The sequence below is a fragment of the Ranitomeya imitator genome, chromosome 2, assembly GCF_032444005.1.
Source record: "Ranitomeya imitator isolate aRanImi1 chromosome 2, aRanImi1.pri, whole genome shotgun sequence".
NCBI lineage: Eukaryota > Metazoa > Chordata > Amphibia > Anura > Dendrobatidae > Ranitomeya > Ranitomeya imitator.
The window spans coordinates 243497128-243522689 of NC_091283.1; the positions used below are offsets into that span (position 1 = coordinate 243497128).

Below are 25562 nucleotides of genomic sequence, written 5' to 3' on the forward strand. Positions count from 1 at the left end.
CATCTTATGGGGCCCATCATGAACTGTATGGAGCATTATCTGGGGCTCCTGATTCAATATGGATATTCAAAAACACTTAACCTACTGATGTCTCAATTAATTTTACTTTTATTGGTATCTATTTTTATTTTTGACATTTACCGGTATCTGCTGCATTTTCCACCCTAGGCTTATACTCGAGTCATTAAGTTTTCTCAGTTTTTTGTGTCAAAATTAGGGGTCTCGGCTTATACTCGGGTCGGCTTATACTCGAGTATATACGTTAATTCGGATTGTGCAGTAATCTCTCCTGAAATGTGGGCGCTAACTTTCTCTACTCTACTAGTCAGGACTCATAGTAGCTCCAGTAGTCCACCATGAATGAGTGCAACTCCGGTTTAGTGTTGGAGTTCTCCCCTTATACATATGTTGTTGTTGAGGATGTAACTTTTTTTTTTATATACATGTTCATTCTGCATGATAGTTTGATTGTGGTGGGATCGGCCTGCCTCACTTATCTGAGTCTGTAACTCCCTGGAAGTGTTTAGAAAAAGGTTTCAGTTACCAAATACCTGAGATCTAAATTTAAGATCCCTCAGCTCTGCACTATTATAAAAAGTTCTATTTAAATGTCTAATATTTCTTCTTGACATTTATCTGTCAGAAAATATTGGTCCTTACGATAGTTTATACTGCTTAGAGCCACCAAGTCCCATACCGATAGTTTATATTGCTTAGAGCCACCGAGTCCCATACTCCAATTTCTCCAGAGAAGTTTCACCACTACTCATTTTTTTTTCCTGAGGATGATTGTTCAGCTTGATCATTTCAGTAGATGTGTAATTGTCTATAGTCACAGTTTTGCCCATTACCCTTTAACTTCTTTAACCCCTCTACATGGATTTTGTCACGATATTGTATTAAATATCATATAAGTTTAGTTTCTATTGTCAGCCCAGGATGTTGGCCAAAAAAACCCCCCTTCCCTTTCACTCAGGCAAGACCTTGCCTTGCCAATGTATGTGGGGGAGTTTTATTGAAGAGAGGAATTTACGACCGGCATAGCTGCATTGGAAAGCTTTGCCAGCTAGAACTGGATTAGAAGACTCTAGAATCCATGAGAGTCCTTTGTTCTGTTATTGTAAGATATTAGACAAACTATTTAAGATGGGAGAATAATAAATACATATTTGGAATCTCTAGAAAATATATATAAAAAATGGTGGCGCAAAGTGTCACCGCTATTAATAGTTCCAGCAGCAATACCAAAAAACTTCCACCTTTAAGTTTGTCAAAAAATGAATACAAAACAAATAAATATGTATATATATGCAGGTTATATATACAGGTATGTGCATACCTGTATATATAACCTGCGTGTATATGCATATTTGGAATCTCCCTCGGTGGATCTGTCAACCGCTGTAAACATGAGCTTCTAACTCCATCAGGTAAAAAAAGTTTGGATTTCTCTGTAATTATGCATCACAAATAGGACATATTTGATCTCATTAGAATGCCCACGTTAATACGATATGAATGCTGTGTTTGTTATGATTATGACATGTTCTGTAGTGGAGATACAGCCATTAGAGTAACTTGTGTTAGAGTTACCAAGACTGAAGAAAGAGGAGGGCGATCTTAACTCAGCCCTTTCTGTGATGTCACAGGCTGCAGGTTATAAGTTTCTGGCAGGCTTCCAGCAGTCTGTTTTTTACCTGAAGAGCCCTGACTGCAAGTCCTAATGCACTCGACACATGGGAACTCCACTAGCCTGGTTGCCTGCAATGCTCTGAACACATGTAAGTGTTGATTTCTCATGTTATTCCCTGTTTTTTTTTATAATTACCTTGTACATTTTTGCAATTGTCTCCTTTTGTAACATCCTTGTAATATTTTTCTATAAACACTGCCTAAACTTTACGGAGTATAATATTTAATACTAGTTCGTTCTTCCTGTTCTAAAACGTACCCCTGTCTCCTGAAGGGAATTACGCTACTGTTTTGGGTTAGCTTCGGACCCGTTTAATCGAAGCTGGTGGCAGCAATACCGTGTGCAGGCCTTTGGGTGTCAATGTAGCGACTGCGGCGTTGATAATTATTGTTCCTGCCTGAGCGGGAGTAGTTTATCGCGTCGCTGCATCATGCCCAATAGCCAGTACATAGCAGGCAGCCTTTCTGACGACTAATCACCCTAGGTGCAGTACCTAATCTGACCTGACAGAGAGGGGGGCGCCAGAGAGCTGCAAGGTTTAAGTGGAACTGTAAGCGGGATACACATAAATCCCTGCAGTTCGTGGTATATTGAAGAGCAGTGGGATACCTAAAATAAGCCCCTGCTGTAAACCTAAGAGGTCAATAGCCTTGTGTGTGTTTTTTTTGTTCATCGCATTGTAGCAGTGGAGGGATAGCTAAGATAAGCCCCCTGCACATGTGATAGCCGTCTGTTGGCCTAAAGTCACCCCGATCCGTGACGTAGGGGTGACGGTCACGGTGTAAATCCGTGACATATTGGTGGCAGCGGTCAGGAATCTCTGTGGGGTTCATGACAAAGTGGTGGCAAGGCGGTGGGATATTAGAGCATTAGTGATTTGGTTTGAGCAATCATTCCTCTCACTAAAAACTTGTAGAAAGTTCTTGCGAGGACTGCGCAAATAAGTTTGGAGAACGAACTCAGTGTTTATTAGTCCTGAGACAATTGTGTGTACTGGTAATTATCCCTTCCCTTTCTCTTCATTTTTCTGTCCTATCTTTTATTTGGCAACCATGGTTGTGCTGGGAGAAACCTTTTATGAGCAGCAGACCAGAGACACCCTTATTGCCCTATGCAAGTCACAGCACATTGACTATGCAGGCAAAAACAAAAGCCAACTGGTCGCAGTTCTGGTGCAATGGGAAGCTGCTCTAGACCACTCTCAGAGCCCAGTGGCCGCAGAAGCCAGCACAAGCGAACATGGTGCTGCAGCAGAGGTCCAACCACTGAATGCTGGCTCTGTTAGCAATCCGGGTGAGTTGGACCCCCACCTGCAGGCGGCCTTGAAAGAATTCCCCACTGACGACCATGAGGGACATCGGCAGCTGATCCAGCAATACCAGGAGCGAGCCGAGCGAGAGGCCCAGGTCCAGCGAGCCGAGCGAAAGGGCCAAGCGGAGCGGGAGTACCAGCTGCAGATGGCCCGACTGCAAATGCAGGGGTTGTTCCAGTCCAGCCGTGAGCCAAGCAGCGCTCAGACACCGAAGCCCCGGCCCGATCACTTCCCTGTTATGGAAAAGGACGGGGACTTGGACACTTTTCTGCGGGCCTTTGAGAAAGCCTGCAGACAGTACCAGCTGCCTACACAAGAATGGGCACGATACCTGACACCAGGGCTGAGAGGCAAAGCTCTGGAGGCGTTTGCTGCCCTCCCTCAAGAACAAGATGGTGACTATGAGGCCATCAAGCAGGCTCTGATAGCCAAGTACCAGCTTACACCCAAGGTGTACCATAGAAAGTTCCGGACCCTCCAACGTGGCCCACACGACAGTTACAGTGATGTGGTGCATGGACTGGGGACCCACTTTGACCAGTGGACCCAAGGACTGTCAGTGACCACCTTTGCACAGCTGCGAGACCTGATGATCAAAGACCAGTTCTTCCATCTTTGCCCAGCTGAGGTGCGACAGTTCGTGATGGACAGAGAGCCCAAAGACGTGACGAAAGCAGCGCAGATTGCCGATGCCTATGAGGCCAACCGTAGATCAGAAGTGCGGAAGCCAGTCACCACCAGCTGGAGAGGGGGTAAGCCGGCATCCAACGCCAGTACCCCTGCCAGCCAACACACCAGAGGTCCTGTCCACGTAGCCAACAGCAACAGACCTACCACCGAACCTCGCCAGTGTTACGTCTGCAAGCGGCCTGGTCATATCAGTGCCTACTGTCCAGACAAGCAGAAGAACCCCTCATCCAAGGCCCCAGGGACTAATGCAGCAGTTCTCTTGGGGGGATTGGGGGCATCAGTTGTCCCTTACCGATGGCCCGGGTTTATATTGATTGGGCTGCTGGGAGCGGGGTGAAGGAAGTGGGGCTGTGATAATTTGCCCACTGATGTTTTGTTGGGGACTGATTTGGGGAGGATGGTTGCATACTACGTCCCTGACACCCCTCCCCAATCTGCTAATAAGGGTAACGTTAACCCTGATGATGATGGGAAATCGCATGTGTTACCTGACCATGCTTTATCCAGTAATGATGCCTGTGATAACCATTTTTTTTGCCTAGGATTGATGGTGAAAATGTTGTACCTGTGCCAACTGAACCTGATAATGATTTTTCTGTGAAGGTTAATGTGTCCATAGGTACAGGAGTGCTCAGCCACGTCGCTCTGCGGAGTGAAACGGCTGGGGAACCCCTAGCAGGGACAAGTGTCGGTGCTACAGGAAATGGGGAGATACATGGGAACCGTGAGGAAGGTGATGCCATGCAATTGACCAGTGCCACCGTGGAAGGTAACTGGCCCATAAGTAGCAATGCTCCTGAGGTAATGGGGGTGGATGGGGAGGTAGAGCCCATAGCAGCGTCGGCTGATGGGTCTGTAGAAATCCCCTGGGAGACAGCCTACGTAGCTGCTGTCACCCGCCGTCAGAGTGCCTGGAACGCAGATAACTATCTGCCTTCCGGACCCTCCTCAGTCATCAGTGTGACTGAACCAGAGGTGGACCCAGAACAGGTCCAAGAGGGTTCCCGTGGGGAAGGGACCCTGACATCGCTTCTGGCTTCCCCTAGCCAGGAGTTTCAGGCCGCTCTGCATACTGATGTGAGCCTAGAGAGTTTGAGACAACTCGCCGAGACGCGCACCTCTGAGACTGATAAGGAGAAGGTGTTCTGGGAACAAGGAAGGTTGTACCGGGAGACAGTACCCGGAAAATCGCAAAAGGAGTGGTTGAGGGAAAGACAGCTGGTCGTCCCGCAGCAATTCTGGGGTGAGTTGTTACGGATTGCCCATGAGATCCCGCTAGCTGGACACTTGGGGATCAGCAAAACAAAGGCCCGGCTGTCTCAAGACTTCTATTGGCCTAAGATGGGGACAGATGTGTCAAACTACTGCCGCTCCTGTGTCACCTGTCAAAGAGTGGGGAAGGCAGGGCCTGCTCTTAAGGCTCCCCTGATCCCTTTGCCAGTGATAGAGGAGCCTTTCCAGAGGATCGCGGTGGACATTGTGGGCCCGCTGGCCGTCCCCAGCAGCTCTGGAAAGCGATACATCCTTACTGTGGTAGACTACGCTACCTGGTACCCAGAGGCAGTAGCTCTGTCGTCAACTAGGGCAGATAAGGTGGCAGATGCAATGTTGGCTATCTTTGCTCGTGTAGGATTTCCCAGGGAGATGCTCACTGATCAAGGGACCCAATTCATGTCTCGCCTAATGGAGGCTCTCTGTAAGAGAATGCAGGTGAAGCACCTGGTATCGAGTGCGTATCACCCACAGACCAATGGCTTGTGTGAACGCTTCAATGGTACCCTCAAACAGATGCTACACATGCTGGTTGAGACACAAGGGCATGACTGGGAGCAGTACCTCCAACACCTGCTATTCGCTTACAGAGAGGTTCCGCAGGCCTCGACGGGGTTCTCCCCCTTCGAGCTCCTGTACGGAAGGCGAGTCCGGGGACCCCTTTGGGTTGGTAAGAGAATCCTGGGAAGAGGAGCCGAACCCTTCTGAAGTGTCCATAGTGGAGTATGTCATGCGCTTCCGTGACAAGATGCAGACCTCGACGCTGTTGGTGCATGACAACATGACGCAGGCTCAGGCTGATCAGTAGCACTGGCACGACCAGATCACCCAGGAGCGGACTTATCACGTGGGTCAAAAGGTGTGGGTGCTGATCCCCGTACCAACGGATAAGCTTCAGGCAGCCTGGGAGGGCCCGTACGTCGTACACCAACAGCTCACCCCGGTCACCTACGTGGTCACGCTTGACCATGCTCAGGGTAGGCGAAAGGCCTTTCACGTCAACATCATGAAGGCTCATCACGAATGTGAACCTTTCGTCCAACCGGTCTGCAGCTTACCCGAAGACGGGGAGGAAGACACCCTCCTGGACATGCTGGCCCAAGCCAAGGCCCGTGGGTCCATTGAGGACGTGGAGGTAAGCGCCTTGCTAGCTGAACCACATCGGTTGCAGTTGCAAACCACACTGGAACCCTTCTGGGTCGTGTTCTCCAACCGACCTGGGATGACTGAGTTAGCAGTCCACGAGGTGGACACCGGGAATCACGCCCCACTACGGCGAACACCCTATCGAATCTCTGACCAGGTGCAGCAGATTATGCGCCAGGAGATCGATGAGATGTTACAGCTGGGAGTGATTCGACGGTCAAAGAGCGCGTGGGCCTCACCTGTAGTTCTCGTGCCAAAGAAGGACTGGACCACCCGGTTCTGCGTGGACTACAGGGGGCTCAACGCCATTACAACCTCTGACGCGCACCCAATGCCGCGCATCGAGGAGCTGCTTGAGAAGTTAGCTGATGCAAAATACCTGACAATAATGGATCTGAGTCAAGGATACTGGCAGATTCCCCTGAGCCCCAAGGCGCAGGAGAAGTCCGCCTTTATCACACCCTTTGGACTGTACGAGTCCACGGTCATGCCATTCGGCATGAAGAATGCCCCTGCCACTTTCCAGCGGATGGTCAACCTCCTGCTTCAGGGACTGGAGAAGTACGCAGTGGCGTACTTGGATGACATTGCCATTTTCAGTCCCTCCTGGGAGGAACACCTGCAGCATCTCGAGGAGGTGCTCAGGCGAATTCACCAAGCAGGACTGACTATCAAGCCCGGAAAGCGCCAGATGGGCATGAGGGAGGTCCACTACCTGGGTCACCGGGTAGGCGGAGGCACCCTAAACCCAGAGCCTGAGAAAGTGGGCGCGATCGTGAACTGGCCCACTCCTGCGACCAAGAAACAGGTGATGTTTTTCCTGGGCACTGCAGGGTACTATAGGCACTTCGTACAGCACTATAGTAGCCTAGCAAAACCTTTGACGGACTTCACCAGGAAGAAGCTACCCCACATCGTCAACTGGACAGATGGCTGTGAGGGGGCCTTCCAGGCGTTGAAAACCGCACTGTGCAACGCCCCTGTGTTGAAAGCAGTCGACCTTTCTTGGTACAGACTGACGCCAGCCTTTGGCCTTGGTGCTATGCTCAGCCAGGTTGACTCGGAGGACCAAGAGCACCCCGTGTTATACCTGAGCCGGAAACTTTTGCCGAGGGAAGTAGCCAACTCCACCATTGAGAAGGAGTGCCTGGCCATAGTCTGGGCCCTGCAGCGCTTGCAGCCCTACTTGTACGGTCGCACCTTCACCGTGGTGACCGACCACAACCCTCTGCGCTGGCTAAACGCCATGTGTGGAACCAACGGCAGGTTGCTACGCTGGAGCCTTGCCCTGCAGCAGCTTGACTTCACCATTGAACACAAAATGGGCAGGGAACATGGAAATGCAGATGGACTGTCCCCCCAGGGTGAACCTACTGAGGTGCGCTTGGAGGCATACCGTGGGGTTCTGCCTCCGTAGCGCACACCAAAAGGGGGAGGTGTCACGATATTGTATGAAATATCATATAAGTTTAGTTTCTCTTGTCAGCCCAGGATGTGGGCTAAAAAAAACCCCTTCCCTTTCACTCAGGCAACACCTTGCCTTGCCAATGTATGTGGGGGAGTTTTATTGAAGAGAGGAATTTACGACCGGCATAGCTGCATTGGAAAGCTTTGCCAGCTAGAACTGGATTAGAAGACTCTAGAATCCATGAGGGTCCTTTGTTCTGTTATTGTAAAATATTAGGCAAACGGTTTAAGATAGGAGAATAATAAATACATATTTGGAAACTCCCTCGGTGGATCTGTCAACCGCTGTAAACATGAGCTTCTAACTCCATCAGGTAAAAAAGTTTGGATTTCTCTGTAATTATGCATCACAAATAGGACATATATAATCTCATTAGAATGCCCACGTTAATACGATATGAATGCTGTGTTTGTTATGATTATGACATGTTCTGTAGCGGAGATACAGCCATTAGAGTAACTTGTGTTAGAGTTACCAAGACTGAAGAAAGAGGAGGGCGATCTTAACTCAGCCCTTTCTGTGATGTCACAGGCTGCAGGTTATAAGTTTCTGGCAGGCTTCCAGCATTTTCTTGAAGACACACTCCGGCTCCTCTGCCTGTGACTGGTAAGTCAGAGGGCGGCGCCGGCGCGCATTAAGCGCGTCATCGCGCCCTCTGAACTGTCACAGCAGAGGAGCCGGGAGACGGAGCCGCACGCAGCGCTGGAAGCGCAGTCTATAAAGGCTTCGGACAGAGTGACGCTCCCAGCGTTATATTATAGATAGTTGGATTCAAACCCGTAGTTTAAGCCTGTATGAGTTGTGGTTTTTCTTTATTATGTTACATATGACAATTTTGCAGTCTGTCACCTACTATACGTCACATTTGATAAATATTATATAAAATAATTTTTTCTTTTTTTCTTTGCTCTTTTGTCCGAAGTGTTAAAAAACTCCATTTTTTTGTTTATACTTTGTTCTATGGACTCTGTTTATATTATTGTATGGTCATTGTTTGCTTTATTTTTTGTTTTATGTACTCCAGTCTGACGAAGGTCAATGTTATGACCGAAACGTTAGTGATATTCTGGATTTTGCATCTTCAATAAAAGAATTTTTTTTCAAGCATATACATTTTGAGTGCCGTTACATATTTTCTCATTATATTATATGGGTTTGGTAACCCTTGTTTCGGGCACCGAAGCGTAAGAGGAGTGACGTGTCTACTATTTGAAGTTTGGGTGTCAATGTAGCGACTGCGGCGTTGATAATTATTGTTCCTGCCTGAGCGGGAGTAGTTTATCACGTCGCTGCAGCGTGCCCAATAGCTAGTACATAGCAGGCAGCCTTTCTGGCGACTAATCACCCTAGGTGCAGTACCTAATCTGACCTGACAGAGAGGGGGGCGCCAGAGAGCTGCAAGGTTTAAGTGGAACTGTAAGCGGCATACACATAAATCCCTGCAGATCGTGGTATATTGAAGAGCAGTGGGATACCTAAAATAAGCCCCTGCTGTAAACTAAGAGGTCAATAGCCTTGTGTGTGTTTTTTTTTGTTCATTGCATTGTAGCAGTGGAGGGATAGCTAAGATAAGCCCCCTGCACATGTGATAGCCATCTGTTGGCCTAAAGTCACCCCGATCCGTGACGTAGGGGTGACGGTCACGGTGTGAATCCGTGACATATTGGTGGCAGCGGTCAGGAATCTCTGTGGGGTTCATGACAGATTTGGACTTACACAGAGACCCCTAGGCTTGAAGCCCAGTGTTACCTGCTGCTCTGTGGAGTAAGATGGGAAGAAGAATAGACAGATAACCGTGTCAGAACCAAGAGGCCAGTGAAAATCCAAACTCAGGAGACATAAGAGTAGTCAGTAAACAGGCTGGGGTCACAACAGGAAACAAATACACAAGCCAGGAGCTGAGCACAGAGGACTGAACTAGAGGAGATCAAGGCTGTATCTGGCAGATTCCGGCAATATGCTTCAAGCTGTAGTAAGGTGTGGTGCTTTTGAAGTCCAACTCTGATTGTCCAAGGTGTTGGCAATCTCAGACAGACATATTGCATATGCTTTGGCATTGTCCCAGATTGTCCTCCTATTGGATTGTAGTGTTGAACTGCATTGGAGTGGTGTATGGGTGCGTTATGCCTAGGGATCCGTTGATATGTATATTAGGGTATGTGGAGGAAATATTAACTGACAATACGACTAAAATTGTAATTGCAAGATTATCGTTTGCTGCAAGTAAACTGATTGCAAAATATTGGGTTAGAGAGGAGCCTCTGTCCAGACGCGAATTCATTGCTCAAACGATCCACATAACTGAGCTTGAGAAAAGCATTTACACCAGGAGGGACGAGCTAGATTTCTTCCATAAATTATGGCAGCCGTGGTTGGATAGGATTAATGTTATACCAGTATATAGTATTATAGAATACAACTTATGGTAAACTGGAACTCTGTTTGATATTGTCAACTATGGACAAATTGTTTGCTCCTGATATCGTCTCCATCGGGGGGGTTAATTTACTGTAAAACATAAAATGAGTATGAATGAACATGTTATCTGTTACAAATCTTGTTATCGTTAATACAAATTTATCTGATAAAAAAATGTTTGGTGCTTTCCAATTGGCTAAAACAGGGAAGAGATTACTGCAGCTGAATACACACACACCTATACTGCCAGACTGGATGGTACTACAGATACCAGGCACCCTAATCTTAGTGGCTGGTAAGAGCCTGCACCGCTAAGAGCTTCTGGTTCCAACCCCACCTCTGTTACTAGCATCGCCTGCAGAATTAGTAAGCCGCGTCTGGTGTCCGAAGCAGACATTGCAGGAGCAGATCGCAGAGGAGATGGGGAACACCATTTGCAGAATCTCTAATATGACAAAATTGCAGAAAACCAGATCTGATGAAATCCCTATAAAGTGACTCCATTTTGTAAATGATAACCCTCAATAAATTAATCTATAGAAATAGTGACTATTTTTACTGCACTGCAGTTTCCAGATGTTGGGAAGTGAAAATTGCAAATATCCCAAGTTATTACCCAACACAGAGTACCCAGATTGTGCTTCAGGAGATACACATGCCGTAAAATAAGTGGTTTCTTCTCACTATAGTAATGCTAAAAGCATGGATGCTTAATGTGGTTTTGAGCACAGTCTAGTAAACTGTCATTGTCTTTGTGAATAATTCAATAATTTTGCATAACTTGCCATTTTTACAGACCGTTTAAGTAGAAATGTTCAAGAATATAGAATTCAAGGATATTTTATTCTAAAATAATTGGTTTTATTCTTGGCAGATGACCATAGCAGGAAATCAGCAGGACAGCTGACATCTTCAATGTTTAAATCAGATAATCTTGAGAACCCACAGGATACAATTGAATTGAATGCCATTACTCCAAATATACCATCATCCCTTCACAGCAAAGATCTGTCATCTGATCATTTGGAACAAGTCCTGTCTTCTGATTCATTACCGACTACTAAGGAAAATCAAAGTCACAAAATTAGCCACCAGAAAACCCACACAGGGGAGAAGCCTTTTTCCTGTTCAGAATGTGGGAAATGTTTTATTCGGAAAGCGCAGCTTGTTACCCACCAAAGAACGCACACAGGAGAGAAGCCTTTTTCCTGTTCAGAATGTGGGAAATGTTTTCTAGATAAATCATTTCTTGTCAGGCATCATAGATCTCACACAGGAGAGAAGCCTTTTTCCTGTTCAGAATGTGGGAAATGTTTTCTAGATAAATCAGGTCTTATCAAACATCATAGATCTCACACAGGGGAGAAGCCTTTTTCATGTTCAGAATGTGGGAAATGTTTTAACCAGAAAGAGCATCTTGTTATGCACCAGAAAACCCACACAGGGGAGAAGCCTTTTTCCTGTTCAGAATGTGGGAAATGTTTTCTAGATAAATCAGGTCTTATCAAACATCATAGATCTCACACAGGAGAGAAGCCTTTTTCCTGTTCAGAATGTGGGAAATGTTTTCTAGATAAATCAGGTCTTATCAAACATCATAGATCTCACACAGGGGAAGCGCCTTTTTCATGTTCAGAATGTGGGAAATGTTTTAACCAGAAAACGATTCTTGTTAGGCACCAGAAAACCCACACAGGGGAGAAGCCTTTTTCCTGTTCAGAATGTGGGAAATGTTTTACCAGGAAAGAAAATCTTGTTATCCACCAGAAAAGGCACACAGGGAAGAAGCCTTTTTCATGTTCAGAATGTGGAAAATGTTTTAACCAGCAAGCGATTCTTGTTAGGCACCAGAAAACCCACACAGGGGAGAAGCCTTTTTCCTGTTCAGAATGTGGGAAATGTTTTACCAGGAAAGCAAATCTTGTTATCCACCAGAAAACCCACACAGGGGAGAAGCCTTTTTCATGTTCAGAATGTGGGAAATGTTTTAACCAGAAAGCGAATCTTGTTAGCCACCAGAAAACCCACACTGGGGAGAAGCCTTTTTCCTGTCCCGAATGTGGGAAATGTTTTAACCACAAAACTAATCTTGTTAGCCACCAGAAAACCCACACAGGGGAGAAGCCTTTTTCCTGTTCAGAATGTGGGAAATGTTTTAACCAGAAATCGAATCTTGTTAGCCACCAGAAAACCCACACAGGGGAGAAGCCTTTTTCCTGTTCAGAATGTGAGAAATGTTTTGTGAAGAAACCATCTCTTTCTATCCACCAAAGAATTCACACAGGGCAGAAGCTTTATTTAAGTTCTTAATTGTTTTTACATAGTCACATACAAGTGCTTCTAAATAAATTAGAATATTATCAAAAAGTTAATTTATTTCAGTTCTTCAATGCAAAAAATTAAACTCTTAGATCACTCTGTAATGACTAATATATCTCAAGCGTTTATTTCTGTTGATGACTATATCCTATAGCCAATGAAAACCCAAAAGTCATTATGTCCGTAAATTAGAATAAAAACACCTGCAGTGGCTTCCTAAACATTCAAAAAAGGTCCCTTAGTCTGTTTCAGTAGGCTCCACAATCATGAGGAAGACTGCTCACTGGACAGATGTCTAGAAGGCAGTCATTGACACACTCCAGAAGGAGGATAAGACACTGTAAAATATTAGTAATTCAATAATAAAAAATATAGATTACTTAACATATGCAGGTTCTAACTAGCAAATAGATACTCTGTATATTGAGGGACTGAGTTATTCTGAGGATTTTGGCCGATACGTCAGTTCTGTTTGTCAGAACTATAGGGCTTTTGTCAGAACTGTCAATATGTGGCTATTTGGAGATAGTAAATGGTTCATAAAGGTCACAGGCTATATGCTTAAGCATTTCAAAATGAGGTAATGTACAAATAACTAATATGCATATTCCGCAAGTTACTAGTGTTCTTCTAAAATGGTAGAGGCTATGAACATAGCGGCAGATCATCTTATGTTGTTATGAGACAGGAAAAATAGAAACCAATGTAAGTCTATGGGTCAAAATAGTATATAAGCTGACCTAACTCTTGTTCAGGAGATCTCTCATACTTTAAGAACCTCCAACCCGGACCACATCAACTTCAAGACCATATGTAAGAACCACTGAATGCTTGTTTTCTCTTTTATAATCTAATACTTATTTTTGGATGCTATGAACTTACTTTTCTTCATTTTTGTAATTACTTTTTGAATAAACATTACACAAGATTTGTTTTATCCACACAATTCAATATTGTGTTCCTTTCTATCCTCACTGTGCTCTTAGTTTAAAAAAAAAAGTAAGAAAGTTATTTTTTCTAAAATTTTGGGGAGCCCAGCCAAATCTGATTTTTGTGCTATTTTGGGTGGATTCCTTTTGATTGCACACAGGTGGCGGAGAGCTCTGCTAAACACCTGTTGTTCAAGGTGCAGGAATTCCACTATTTCACGTCACAAGGATCAGACAGAGCCTACAGAGGAGTGAAGATTTGTGTCCCCAACCATAAAGAGCTACATGTGTCCCATCCAGACGGAGGTCTGAGGATTTCAGTAAAGAGACAGAGGACCATCCATTGACGGTTGGATCAATCCAATAGAGGAAAAGACATTCCATAGGTGAGAAAATGGATTTTATTCATGATTATTCTAAGAAACGTAATATAGAGTTTAAGTTTGTTCATAGCCATACAGATGCACAATTATGGTCTAGTTTGTATAGCCAATGTGAAGCAGAGAATCTTAAAATTGATAAGAGGTTTTTCTCAGTAAAACAAGTTACAGAGAAAGCTTCAAAATGGAATGCACATGGTCCGAGTGTACAATAATTTAGTTTTTGAGAAAACTGAAACACAAATCCATAAAGCATGTACTATCACACAAGACATTGGTCATACTGACACACAAGGTAACACACAAGAGTCTGACGGGGTTTACTTCGATTGTCCAAATTGATATTGTCAGAACATATTGAACAATTGGAAGATCAAATTGATACTCGAGCAGAATTATTGTCCAAATTGCACCAAGATAAAAAAGGCTTCTGTTGTTACACGATCAAACAAACAGGAAGACAATGCCGCCGCATCATTTGTACCAGACACACAAAATCCAGCTGTTTTAGTAGATTTACAAGCAGATGAACTCCAACAGAAAAAATTCCATGACAGAGCTGCACGCATTAATCTGAAAATACATGATCAGTTAATGAAAATTGTAAAAGACATTCCAAACTTCAATGACAAGATGGCTGCCTTTTATAGTGCGGACATTTTTTAATCAAACACAGATAAGTTCAATCTTGATGATGAACAAAAATATAAGATATTCAAAGTATGGTTACCCTCACATATGGGAAAAAGGTTATAGACCACACCCAGATTAAATGATGATAAATTGACGCATAGCACAAAAGAAGACAGACTTAGACGATTATTATTATTATTTATTGTTATAGCGCCATTTATTCCATGGCGCTTTACATGTGAGGGGGGGTATACATAATAAAAACAAGTACAATAATCTTAAACAATACAAGTCATAACTGGTACAGGAGGAGTGAGGACCCTGCCCGCGAAGGCTCACAATCTACAAGGGATGGGTGAGAATACAGTAGATGAGGATAGAGCTGGTCATGCAGCAGTTTGGTCGATTGGTGGTTGCTGCAGGTTGTAGGCTTGTTGGAAGAGGTGGGTTTTCAGGTTCTTTTTGAAGAACAATCAATATTGTTTACAACTGGCGAAGCCACTCCTACAATTGATGTTCTGGAAAATGTACGAACTAATAATGATGACCCATTTGCATTTTTGGTAAAATTTGAACAGGCCTTTAGGATGGTGATGGATCTTAGGCCTCATGCGGAGCCAACGTCCATGATCAGATTTTTTTGTAAAAAAGTTCAAATATTTAGATCCTGCCTCAGAGCAGTTGGCTAGTGCTCAGCCATAATTACAAGAAGCAACAGTTTTTATTGACTAAAATAGCTGTAGTTCATGAGAAAGAAGTCAGCTGAAACCTAGACCCACAGGAACATCCAAGAACAGAGATTACATTGATCATAGAGGTAAAAATACTACACAAAGGAACAATATCCATTGTTATTTTTGTGGTATACCTGGACACTTAAAATGGCAGTGCAGAAAATTATTGAGAGCAGACTCAGAGACAGGTAAACAAGGAACAGGTAAGCTTGGAAGGGAAAATGGACTCATGCCAAAATCATCCACCAAACCTTCAACACCTCCATTACATTCTTCTGCACTCACTCAGACTGACAACAGACAAACACAGTCACCATATGCACCATTAATCAGACAGATCCGAGAGATGACTGTGAAAGAGACTGAGTCCAGGGACAGAATTTCAAGTGCTTTTAATAAGGACATTGGTCTTCTCCCATCTCCTCTGTCATGATCCCAATGGCAGGGAATCACAAAAGGACAAGCACAAACGAGCTCTAGGGTGATGGAACCTGAGCTGACCGCGACCCTAAACCTAAACACACAAATAATAATAGCCGGGGAACGTGCCTACGTTGATCCTAGACGTCTCGCACCAGCCGAAGATCTAACTTCCCCTATTAGAAGAAACACAGACCTCTCTTGCCTCCAGAGAAATACCCCACAGAAATAGCAGCCCCCCACATATAATGACGGTGAAATGAGAGGAAGGCACATACGCAGTATGAAAACAGATTCAGCAAAATGAGGCCCGCTAAAACTAGATAGCAGAGGATACAAAAGTAAACTGCGCGGTCAGCAAAAAAACCCTTCAAAAAACCATCCTGAAATTACTTGAACTCATGTTCCAACTCATGGAACATGAGGAGCAATTACAGCCCACTAGAGCAACCAGCAGCAAAGAAACACGTATCTGCAAGCTGGACAAGACAAAAATAAAGCAAAACGAGAAACAAGAAAAATCAAAACTTAGCTTGTCCTGAAGATTACTGAAGCCAGAAGCTGAGGTAACAAAACACTCTGATAACCTTGATAGCCGGCCAGGAAATGACAAGAAAGCCCGGTTAAATAGGAAACGCCCATATCCTGATAGAACAGGTGGACACCAGAGACAGCAGAACACAAATCACCCAGTACCATCAGTAACCACCAGAGGGAGCCCAAAAACAGAACTCACAACAGTACCCCCCCCTTGAGGAGGGGTCACCGAACCCTCACGAGAACCACCAGGGCGACCAGGATGAGCCCTATGAAAAGCGCGGACCAAATCATCAGCATGAACATCAGAGGCAACCACCCAAGAATTATCCTCCTGACCATAACCCTTCCACTTGACCAAATATTGGAGTTTCCGTCTGGAAACACGAGAATCCAAGATCTTCTCCACAACATACTCCAATTCTCCCTCCACCAGCACCGGAGCAGGAGGCTCAAGCGAAGGAACAACAGGTACCTCATACCTCCGCAACAACGACCGATGGAACACATTATGAATAGCAAACGATGCCGGGAGATCCAAATGAAACGACACAGGGTTAAGAATTTCCAAGATCCTATAGGGACCGATGAACCGAGGCTTGAACTTAGGAGAAGAGACCTTCATAGGAACAAAACGAGAAGACAACCACACCAAGTCCCCAACACGAAGTCGAGGACCCACGCGGCGACGGCGATTAGCAAACTGCTGAGCCTTCTCCTGGGACAACTTCAAATTGTCCACCACATGACTCCAAATCTGATGCAACCTATCCACCACCATGTCCACTCCAGGACAATCAGAAGGCTCCACCTGACCAGAGGAAAAACGAGGATGAAACCCCGAATTACAAAAGAAAGGAGAAATCAAGGTAGCAGAACTAGCCCGATTATTAAGGGCAAACTCGGCCAGCGGCAAAAAGGTAACCCAGTCATCCTGATCAGCAGAAACAAAACACCTCAAATAAGTTTCCAAGGTCTGATTAGTTCGCTCCGTCTGGCCATTCGTCTGAGGGTGGAATGCAGACGAAAAGGACAAATCAATGCCCATCTTAGCACAGAACGTCCGCCAAAATCTAGACACAAACTGGGATCCCCTGTCAGAAACGATGTTCTCCGGAATCCCATGCAAACGAACCACGTTCTGGAAAAACAGAGGGACCAACTCAGAGGAGGAAGGTAACTTAGGCAAGGGTACCAGATGAACCATTTTAGAAAAGCGGTCACACACAACCCAGATGACGGACATTTTTTGAGAGACAGGGAGATCCGAAATAAAGTCCATGGAAATGTGCGTCCAAGGCCTCTTCGGGATAGGCAAAGGTGACAACAATCCACTGGCTCGAGAACAGCAAGGCTTAGCCCGAGCACAAACCTCACAAGACTGCACAAAAGAACGCACATCCCTCGACAAGGAAGGCCACCAAAAAGACCTGGCCACCAAGTCTCTAGTACCAAATATTCCAGGATGACCTGCCAACGCAGAAGAATGGACCTCGGAGATGACTCTACTGGTCCAACTATCCGGAACAAACAGTCTCTCAGGCGGACAACGATCAGGTTTACCCGCCTGAAACTCCTGCAAAGCACGTCGCAAGTCTGGGAAGACAGCCGACAAAATCACCCCATCCCTAAGGATACCAGTGGGCTCAGAATTTCCAGGGGAGTCAGGCACAAAACTCCTAGAAAGAGCATCCGCCTTCACATTCTTTGAACCTGGCAGGTATGAAACCACAAAATTGAAACGAGAGAAAAACAGTGACCAACGAGCCTGTCTAGGATTCAGACGCCTGGCAGACTCAAGGTAAATCAGATTTTTGTGATCAGTCAAGACCACCACACGATGTCTAGCACCCTCCAGCCAATGACGCCACTCCTCAAATGCCCACTTCATGGCCAAAAGTTCCCGATTACCAACATCATAATTCCGCTCAGCGGGCGAAAATTTTCTAGAAAAGAACGCACATGGCTTCATCACCGAGCAATCGGAGCTTCTCTGTGACAAAACCGCCCCCGCTCCAATCTCGGAAGCATCAACCTCAACCTGGAAAGGAAGCGAAACATCTGGCTGACGCAACACAGGAGCAGAAGAAAGCCGGCGTTTAAGTTCCTGAAAGGCCTCCACAGCCGCAGGAGACCAATCAGCAACATCAGCACCCTTCTTAGTCAAATCCGTCAAAGGCTTAACAACACTAGAAAAATTAGTTATGAAACGACGATAGAAATTAGCAAAGCCCAAGAACTTCTGTAGACTCTTAAGAGATGTAGGCTGCGTCCAGTCACAAATAGCCTGAACCTTGACGGGATCCATCTCAATAGTAGAAGGGGAAAAAATATACCCCAAGAAAGAAATCTTCTGGACTCCAAAGAGACACTTTGAGCCCTTTACAAACAAGGAATTGACCCGCAGGACCTGAAACACCTTCCTGACCTGCTGAACATGAGACTCCCAGTCATCAGAAAAAACCAAAATATCATCCAAATACACAATCATAAATTTATCCAGATATTCACGGAAAATATTGTGCATAAAGGACTGGAAGACTGAAGGAGCATTAGAAAGTCCGAAAGGCATTACCAAATACTCAAAATGGCCCTCAGGCGTATTAAATGCGGTTTTCCACTCATCACCTTGCTTTATTCGTATAAGATTATACGCACCCCGAAGATCAATCTTAGTGAACCATTTAGCCCCCTTAATGCGAGCAAACAAATCAGTCAACAAAGGCAAAGGATACTGATATTTTACGGTAATCTTATTCAAAAGACGATAATCTATACAAGGCCTCAAGGAACCATCTTTTTTGGCCACGAAAAAAAAACCTGCTCCCAAAGGGGACGAAGATGGACGGATATGTCCCTTTTCCAAGGACTCCCTAACATAATCCCGCATAGCAGTATGCTCTGGCACTGACAGATTGAACAAACGACCTTTAGGAAATTTACTACCAGGAATTAAATCTATAGCACAATCGCAATCCCTGTGAGGAGGAAGCGAACTGAGCTTAGACTCCTCAAAAACATCCCGATAATCAGACAAAAATACAGGAATCTCAGAAGGAGTAGATGAAGCGATAGAAATCGGAGGTGCATCATCATGAACCCCCTGACATCCCCAGCTTAACACAGACATTGTTTTCCAGTCAAGGACTGGATTATGAGTTTGTAACCATGGCAGACCAAGCACTAGAACATCATGTAAATTATACAATACCAGGAAGCGAATCACCTCCTGATGAACGGGAGTCATACGCATGGTCACTTGTGTCCAGTACTGAGGTTTATTCATAGCTAAAGGTGTAGAGTCAATTCCCTTCAAAGGAATAGGGACTTCCAGAGGCTCAAGACTAAACCCACAGCGCTTGGCAAATGACCAATCCATAAGACTCAGGGCAGCGCCTGAATCTACATAGGCATTGACGGAAATGGATGATAATGAACAAATCAGAGTCACAGACAGAATGAACTTAGACTGTAACGTACTAATGGCAACAGACTTATCAACCTTTTTTGTGCGTTTAGAGCATGCTGATATAACATGAGCTGAATCACCACAATAAAAGCACAACCCATTTTTCCGCCTATAGTTTTGCCGTTCACTTCTGGACTGAACTCTATCACATTGCATTGTCTCAAGTGCCTGTTCAGAAGACACCGCCAAATGGTGCACAGGTTTGCGCTCCCGTAAACGCCGATCAATCTGAATAGCCATAGTCATAGACTCATTCAGACCCATAGGCGCAGGGAACCCCACCATAACATCTTTAATGGCCTCAGAAAGGCCATCTCTGAACTTTGCAGCCAGGGCGCACTCATTCCACTGAGTAAGCACTGACCACTTCCGAAATTTCTGACAATATATTTCTGCTTCATCTTGCCCCTGAGAGAGAGCTAATAAAGCTTTTTCAGCCTGAATCTCTTGGTTAGGTTCCTCATAGAGCAAACCCAATGCCAGAAAAAACGCATCCACATTAAGCAACGCAGGATCCCCTGGTGCCAAATCAAATGCCCAATTTTGAGGGTCACCCCGCAGGAAAGATATAATAATCTTAACCTGCTGAACAGGGTCTCCAGAAGAGCGAGATTTCAAGGAAAGGAACAACTTGCAATTGTTCCTAAAATTCAGAAAACTAGATCTATCTCCAGCAAAGAACTCTGGGATAGGAATTCTAGGTTCAGACATAGGAGCATGTACAACAAAATCTTGTATATTTTGAACCTTAGCAGCAAGATTATTCAGGCTCGAAGCTAAACTCTGGACGTCCATGATAAACAGCTAAGGTCAGAGCCATTCAAGGATTAAGAGGAGGAAAAAATCAGCCAGGCTGCAATTAAGGCTAGGCAGCAACCTCAGAGGAGTAGTAAAAAAAAAAAAAAAACACTTCCTCAGACTACTTTTCCTCCTACTTCAGCCAAAACTTTCGGGCCGGCTATACTGTCATGATCCCAATGGCAGGGAATCACAAAAGGACAAGCACAAACGAGCTCTAGGGTGATGGAACCTGAGCTGACCGCGACCCTAAACCTAAACACACAAATAATAATAGCCGGGGAACGTGCCTACGTTGATCCTAGACGTCTCGCACCAGCCGAAGATCTAACTTCCCCTATTAGAAGAAACACAGACCTCTCTTGCCTCCAGAGAAATACCCCACAGAAATAGCAGCCCCCCACATATAATGACGGTGAAATGAGAGGAAGGCACATACGCAGTATGAAAACAGATTCAGCAAAATGAGGCCCGCTAAAACTAGATAGCAGAGGATACAAAAGTAAACTGCGCGGTCAGCAAAAAACCCTTCAAAAAACCATCCTGAAATTACTTGAACTCATGTTCCAACTCATGGAACATGAGGAGCAATTACAGCCCACTAGAGCAACCAGCAGCAAAGAAACACGTATCTGCAAGCTGGACAAGACAAAAATAAAGCAAAACGAGAAACAAGAAAAATCAAAACTTAGCTTGTCCTGAAGATTACTGAAGCCAGAAGCTGAGGTAACAAAACACTCTGATAACCTTGATAGCCGGCCAGGAAATGACAAGAAAGCCCGGTTAAATAGGAAACTCCCATATCCTGATAGAACAGGTGGACACCAGAGACAGCAGAACACAAATCACCCAGTACCATCAGTAACCACCAGAGGGAGCCCAAAAACAGAACTCACAACACTCCTCCATCTTCTGACAATCACAGACTACACCTATACCCCATTCATTGGAATTTGTGACTCGTTGCATTGGATGACTGTGGAAGACCATTTATCAATGGAAATTTAGCAGGACAGAATGTTGTATTTCTTATTGATACAGGAGCTCAATTACGTGTTACAAATCTTGATTTGAAGCTACAACCAGATTCACCAGTTTGTACTATTGTTGGTTTTAGTGGAAAGGTGGAACTACAGCAACCTTGGTTACCAATGTGGCGTTGGAAATACCTAGTTCTTCCAAAACAGGAATTGACATTTGCTATGGTCGTGATTCTGAAAATATACTTGGCACAGATTTTATGCAGAAATTCGGTTGGGTAGTCGATCTAGGAAATCAAGTGATCTGGAAAGATTCTAATGGTTGTAAACCTGAAGTCATTCATCCTAGTGATTATAGCCATGTTGGAAGTATTTGCTTAAATTATGTTGTGTCAACAGATCGTTTGTGGCCTGAAACTGGTGGTGATGAGGTATTGACAGAAATTGTACAGCTTTTTCCTTTTCTTTGGGCTCTGTTCAGGAATGAGGTTGGTACAATGAAGGATGTTGTTGTAAATGTGGAAGGGCAAGATCTTCCACCACAACGTCAGTATAAATTGCCTCCAGAATCAATTGATTCTATCAAATAAATAAGGCAGCACACTGTAGCGCTAAAACATGCAAACATGGTACTTAGTGCGCGCGCGCCGCTTCCTGGATCTGCCTGTGAGTTGGGCGCACGCTATCCATGATGGCGGCGCCCAGCGCATACCATACGGCGGGGAACGGACTTCGGGATTGGTGTCCGGTGCGGTATGTGTTCTATCCTTTATTTGATTAATGATCCCTTTATCTGTCTGGGGGGTGGGAACCCCATGATAGTGTGGACATGCGTCTATTCACTGGTCCGTATCTATAGACCATGGTTTTTTGTTTACTATACCCGGTTTTTCCGGAAATTGGGGAGGGGGGGGTGGCTCCTTTCTGATTGATCAGCAGGTGTTATACTTCATTATATAAGCGCCCTCTCCTGGGATCTAATCAGGTCTGCCTAGGCATCAGGGCACCTGTATCTTTGACCTCCGGTTCATCATCATTTTTGCCCCCTGAGGAACCGTATGACGGGGAAACGCGTCAGGGCGTTTGCTGACAGCTAAGTGTTGTTTTTTTGGGGGCTAACACCCTCTTTATTGGCTGTCTTTTGAACCATCTATTTCTGGTTACCCGATTGTGCATGTGTACCGGCACCTACCGTTGGCTATCAGTGCTCACTGGTTATTGTCTGCATACTATTCCATCTAGTGTGCAATCGAGTGTATTTTTTTATTATTATTTTTTCTATTCTGGTGTGGCATTTTGAAAACCACTGTGTGCTTATAGATACTAGCAGCTGTACTAAGATATATAATATCATTGAATATTTCTAATGCACTAACTGACTACTGTTAATTTTTACCAGGGAGGTGCTGCCATGTACATTGTCTATTTAAGATTGAACCAGGTCATCTGTTAACTATATATGTCCCCTCCTACTATCATCCCATTATTTATGCACACAGCTGTGCAGTAGGACCGTTATATCAAAACACTATGAGCACATGACTTTTTCTGCTCCTATAATGTTTTTCTTTTTTTTTTGTAAATTCTTTATTTAACATAAAGGACAGAGACGTTACATGCAAGTAATGTTAAGGCGAGTAAATAACTCGTAACAGCTATATCAATGGCTATAAACGACTCCGGACCACAAACTTTGGGGAATGGTAGGAGAGGGAAGGGAAGGGGAGGGAAGGAGGGGTTAGGAGGAGGAGGGTTGACCTGCGTAGAAGAGGTTAGAAGAGGGGAAATAGGAAAAAAGGGGGAGGGGAAACAGTGAACATAACAGTTTCAGTACACATGGTTATAGCACTAAAAAAGCAAACAGTATGGTAGCATGAATTCTCGGTATTAAGAAAACATAAGTTGCAATGTTAAGGAGCAACGGAACGGAAATTTCTCCAGGGAAGCCAGTTCAGGGCAAAGCGATCATGGGCATGCGTCTCCCAGCTCGATAGTTCCTCCATTCTATAAATGTGGTCAATTTTGCTGAACCATTCACCTAGTGTTGGGGGGGATACACTCTTCCAGTGGATGGTTATTAAGTGTTTTGCGGCACTGAGCATCAAGGATAGAAGGCCGTGCCTAGTGGGTTTAAAGTTGGTTGTCGGGCACGATAGGACGGCCTCAACTGCCAGTAGGTCAGTTTTAATTAATTTTAACTTTTTAAGTGTCGAATTAACCTCCCCCCAGAAATCTCTGATCCCTCCGCACTCCCAGAATATGTGTGCATGGTTCCCCTGGGCGGCCTGACAACGCCAGCACAAGTCGGAGTCCGCCAGGCCTAAATGTTGGAGTTTGACCGGCGTCAAATGCCATCTGGTTAATATTTTATATGCATTTTCCTGCAGCAGGATGCATCGAGAAAACCCCCTGGCAGACTTCAATATCTTTGAAATCTGGTCATCTGAGAAGTTAAAGTTAAGTTCAGATTCCCAGGAATAAACAAATGATGGTTTAAAGGGTTGAGAGGGGGTAACAAGTTGGTGGTAAGAGCGAGATATAGTTTTATATCTAGTTGTACCCGTTTTGAGCATAAGGTCCAACCATGACCAATTGGACTTCTGTGGGAACCTCACTCTGAATTCCGTAAGAATACGCTTAGTGTGGAGTTCCTGCAAGAAATTTTTTGGAGACTTCGTGGCGTTGCCAGGCCAAATATTGTTCTTAAAAATTTTCCCTTCATAAAGGCTAGAGAGGGGATCCTTAGGGAGCTTTGACCATAAATTATATGAGTCTATGAAATCAGGATCAACTAGATATGGAATGACTGCAATAGGGGTCAAGGATGATGGGAGTGAATCCGGTGGAAGATCATTTAAAACTGTCCGTTTAACATGGAGGGTAGCTAGAGTTATGTCATCTAAACCCAGTGAAGTCGTTGGTTTCGAGCGAGACCATAAGAGTGGTATTCCCCCATTGTCCAACAAAGCCACATCCAGCATGTCCATCATACCCCTCTCAATACCAATTACTATTCTCAGCCATCTACTTAGATGTATCGCTTTATAATATGTATAGGGGTCAGGTAAACCTAAACCTCCATAAGAAGTGGGACATGTTAACAATTTAAAGGGTAGCCTAGCTGGCTTATTTCTCCATACAAATTTAATTGTTAAGGACCTTATATTTTTAAAGAATGTAAGGGGAAGAAGTATGGGCACCATACTCATAGAGTACAATAGGATAGGCATAATGTAAGCTTTAAATATGTTGATACGACCTATCCATGATAAAGTGGGAAGATTATATGATTTCATTAGTGCTTCTAGTTTTTTTATTAGAGGGGAAAAATTAGATCTAAATAAGTCCATAGGATCCCTAGTGATCCAGATACCCAAGTACTTTATAGAGGATGTGGACCAGGAGAAGGGGGTTAGTTTTCGTAGTGTGGCAAGTTGGGGGGCCGGTAGGGTGATATTAAGAGCTTCCGATTTGGTATTATTAATTTTGAAGTTAGAAAGTTTGCCGAAGTGATTTAGTGTATTAAGTATAATAGGGAATGCTTCGAGAGGGTTAGAAACCAGGAAGAGTAGGTCATCCGCAAATGCCAATGTTTTTATCTCCAATCTACCTATCCTCAATCCCTGAATCTGAGTTTCCTGTCTAATTCTCTGTATGAGAGTTTCGATAACTAATACAAATAGAGAAGGGGATAGGGGGCATCCCTGCCTGGTGCCGTTGTTAATATTAAAGATATCGGATAAAACCCCATTCACCCGGACTCTGGCAGTGGGAAAGGAGTACAGGGAGAAGACTGCTGCGATAAACTAAGGGGGAAGCCAAACTTATGTAGGGTCCTCTCCATATATCTCCAGCTCACCCTACCAAATGCCTTCTCGGCATCGGTAGACAATAGAGTAAGCGGCAAATTCCGCCTTCTAGCGTACATAATAGATTGAAGAGCTTTAGCCGAATTGTCCCTGCCTTCCCTTCCACGTACAAAACCCGCCTGGTCCGAGTGAATTATTCTAGGGAGTATGTTGCCTAGTCTAGTCGCCAAAAGTTTAGCCCATAATTTCATATCAGCATTGAGAAGAGAAATAGGTCTATAGCTAGAGCAAAGATTGGGATCTTTACCCTCTTTTGGTAAAACTGTGATAAAAGCTTCTAGAGCTTGTTTCGGGGGGGATTGTCCCATCAAAAAAGAATTGAATAGGGTAACTATATGGGGTAGCAGGGGTTTTATTAATTTCTTGTAGTAGATGATGGGAAGGCCATCAGGACCTGGAGCTTTTCCATTGGGGATACTGGATAGAATCTCTAATACCTCTTCAGGGGTAATTGGGGCTGTTAAGCAAGAGATGTCATTTACTGAAAGTGAGGGG

General features: G+C 44.5%; 1 protein-coding gene across 1 annotated transcript in view; it reads left to right on the forward strand.

The window, feature by feature from the left end:
* The window catches only part of LOC138662868 (oocyte zinc finger protein XlCOF6-like), a 52755-nt gene that overhangs the window by 17581 nt on the left and 9612 nt on the right, over positions 1 to 25562 (forward strand). The window contains exon 6 of the mRNA XM_069748854.1: positions 10874 to 13633. Coding sequence (XP_069604955.1) covers positions 10874 to 12309 — 1436 coding nt within the window. The 3' untranslated portion in view covers positions 12310 to 13633. The remainder of the gene's footprint in view (positions 1 to 10873; positions 13634 to 25562) is intronic.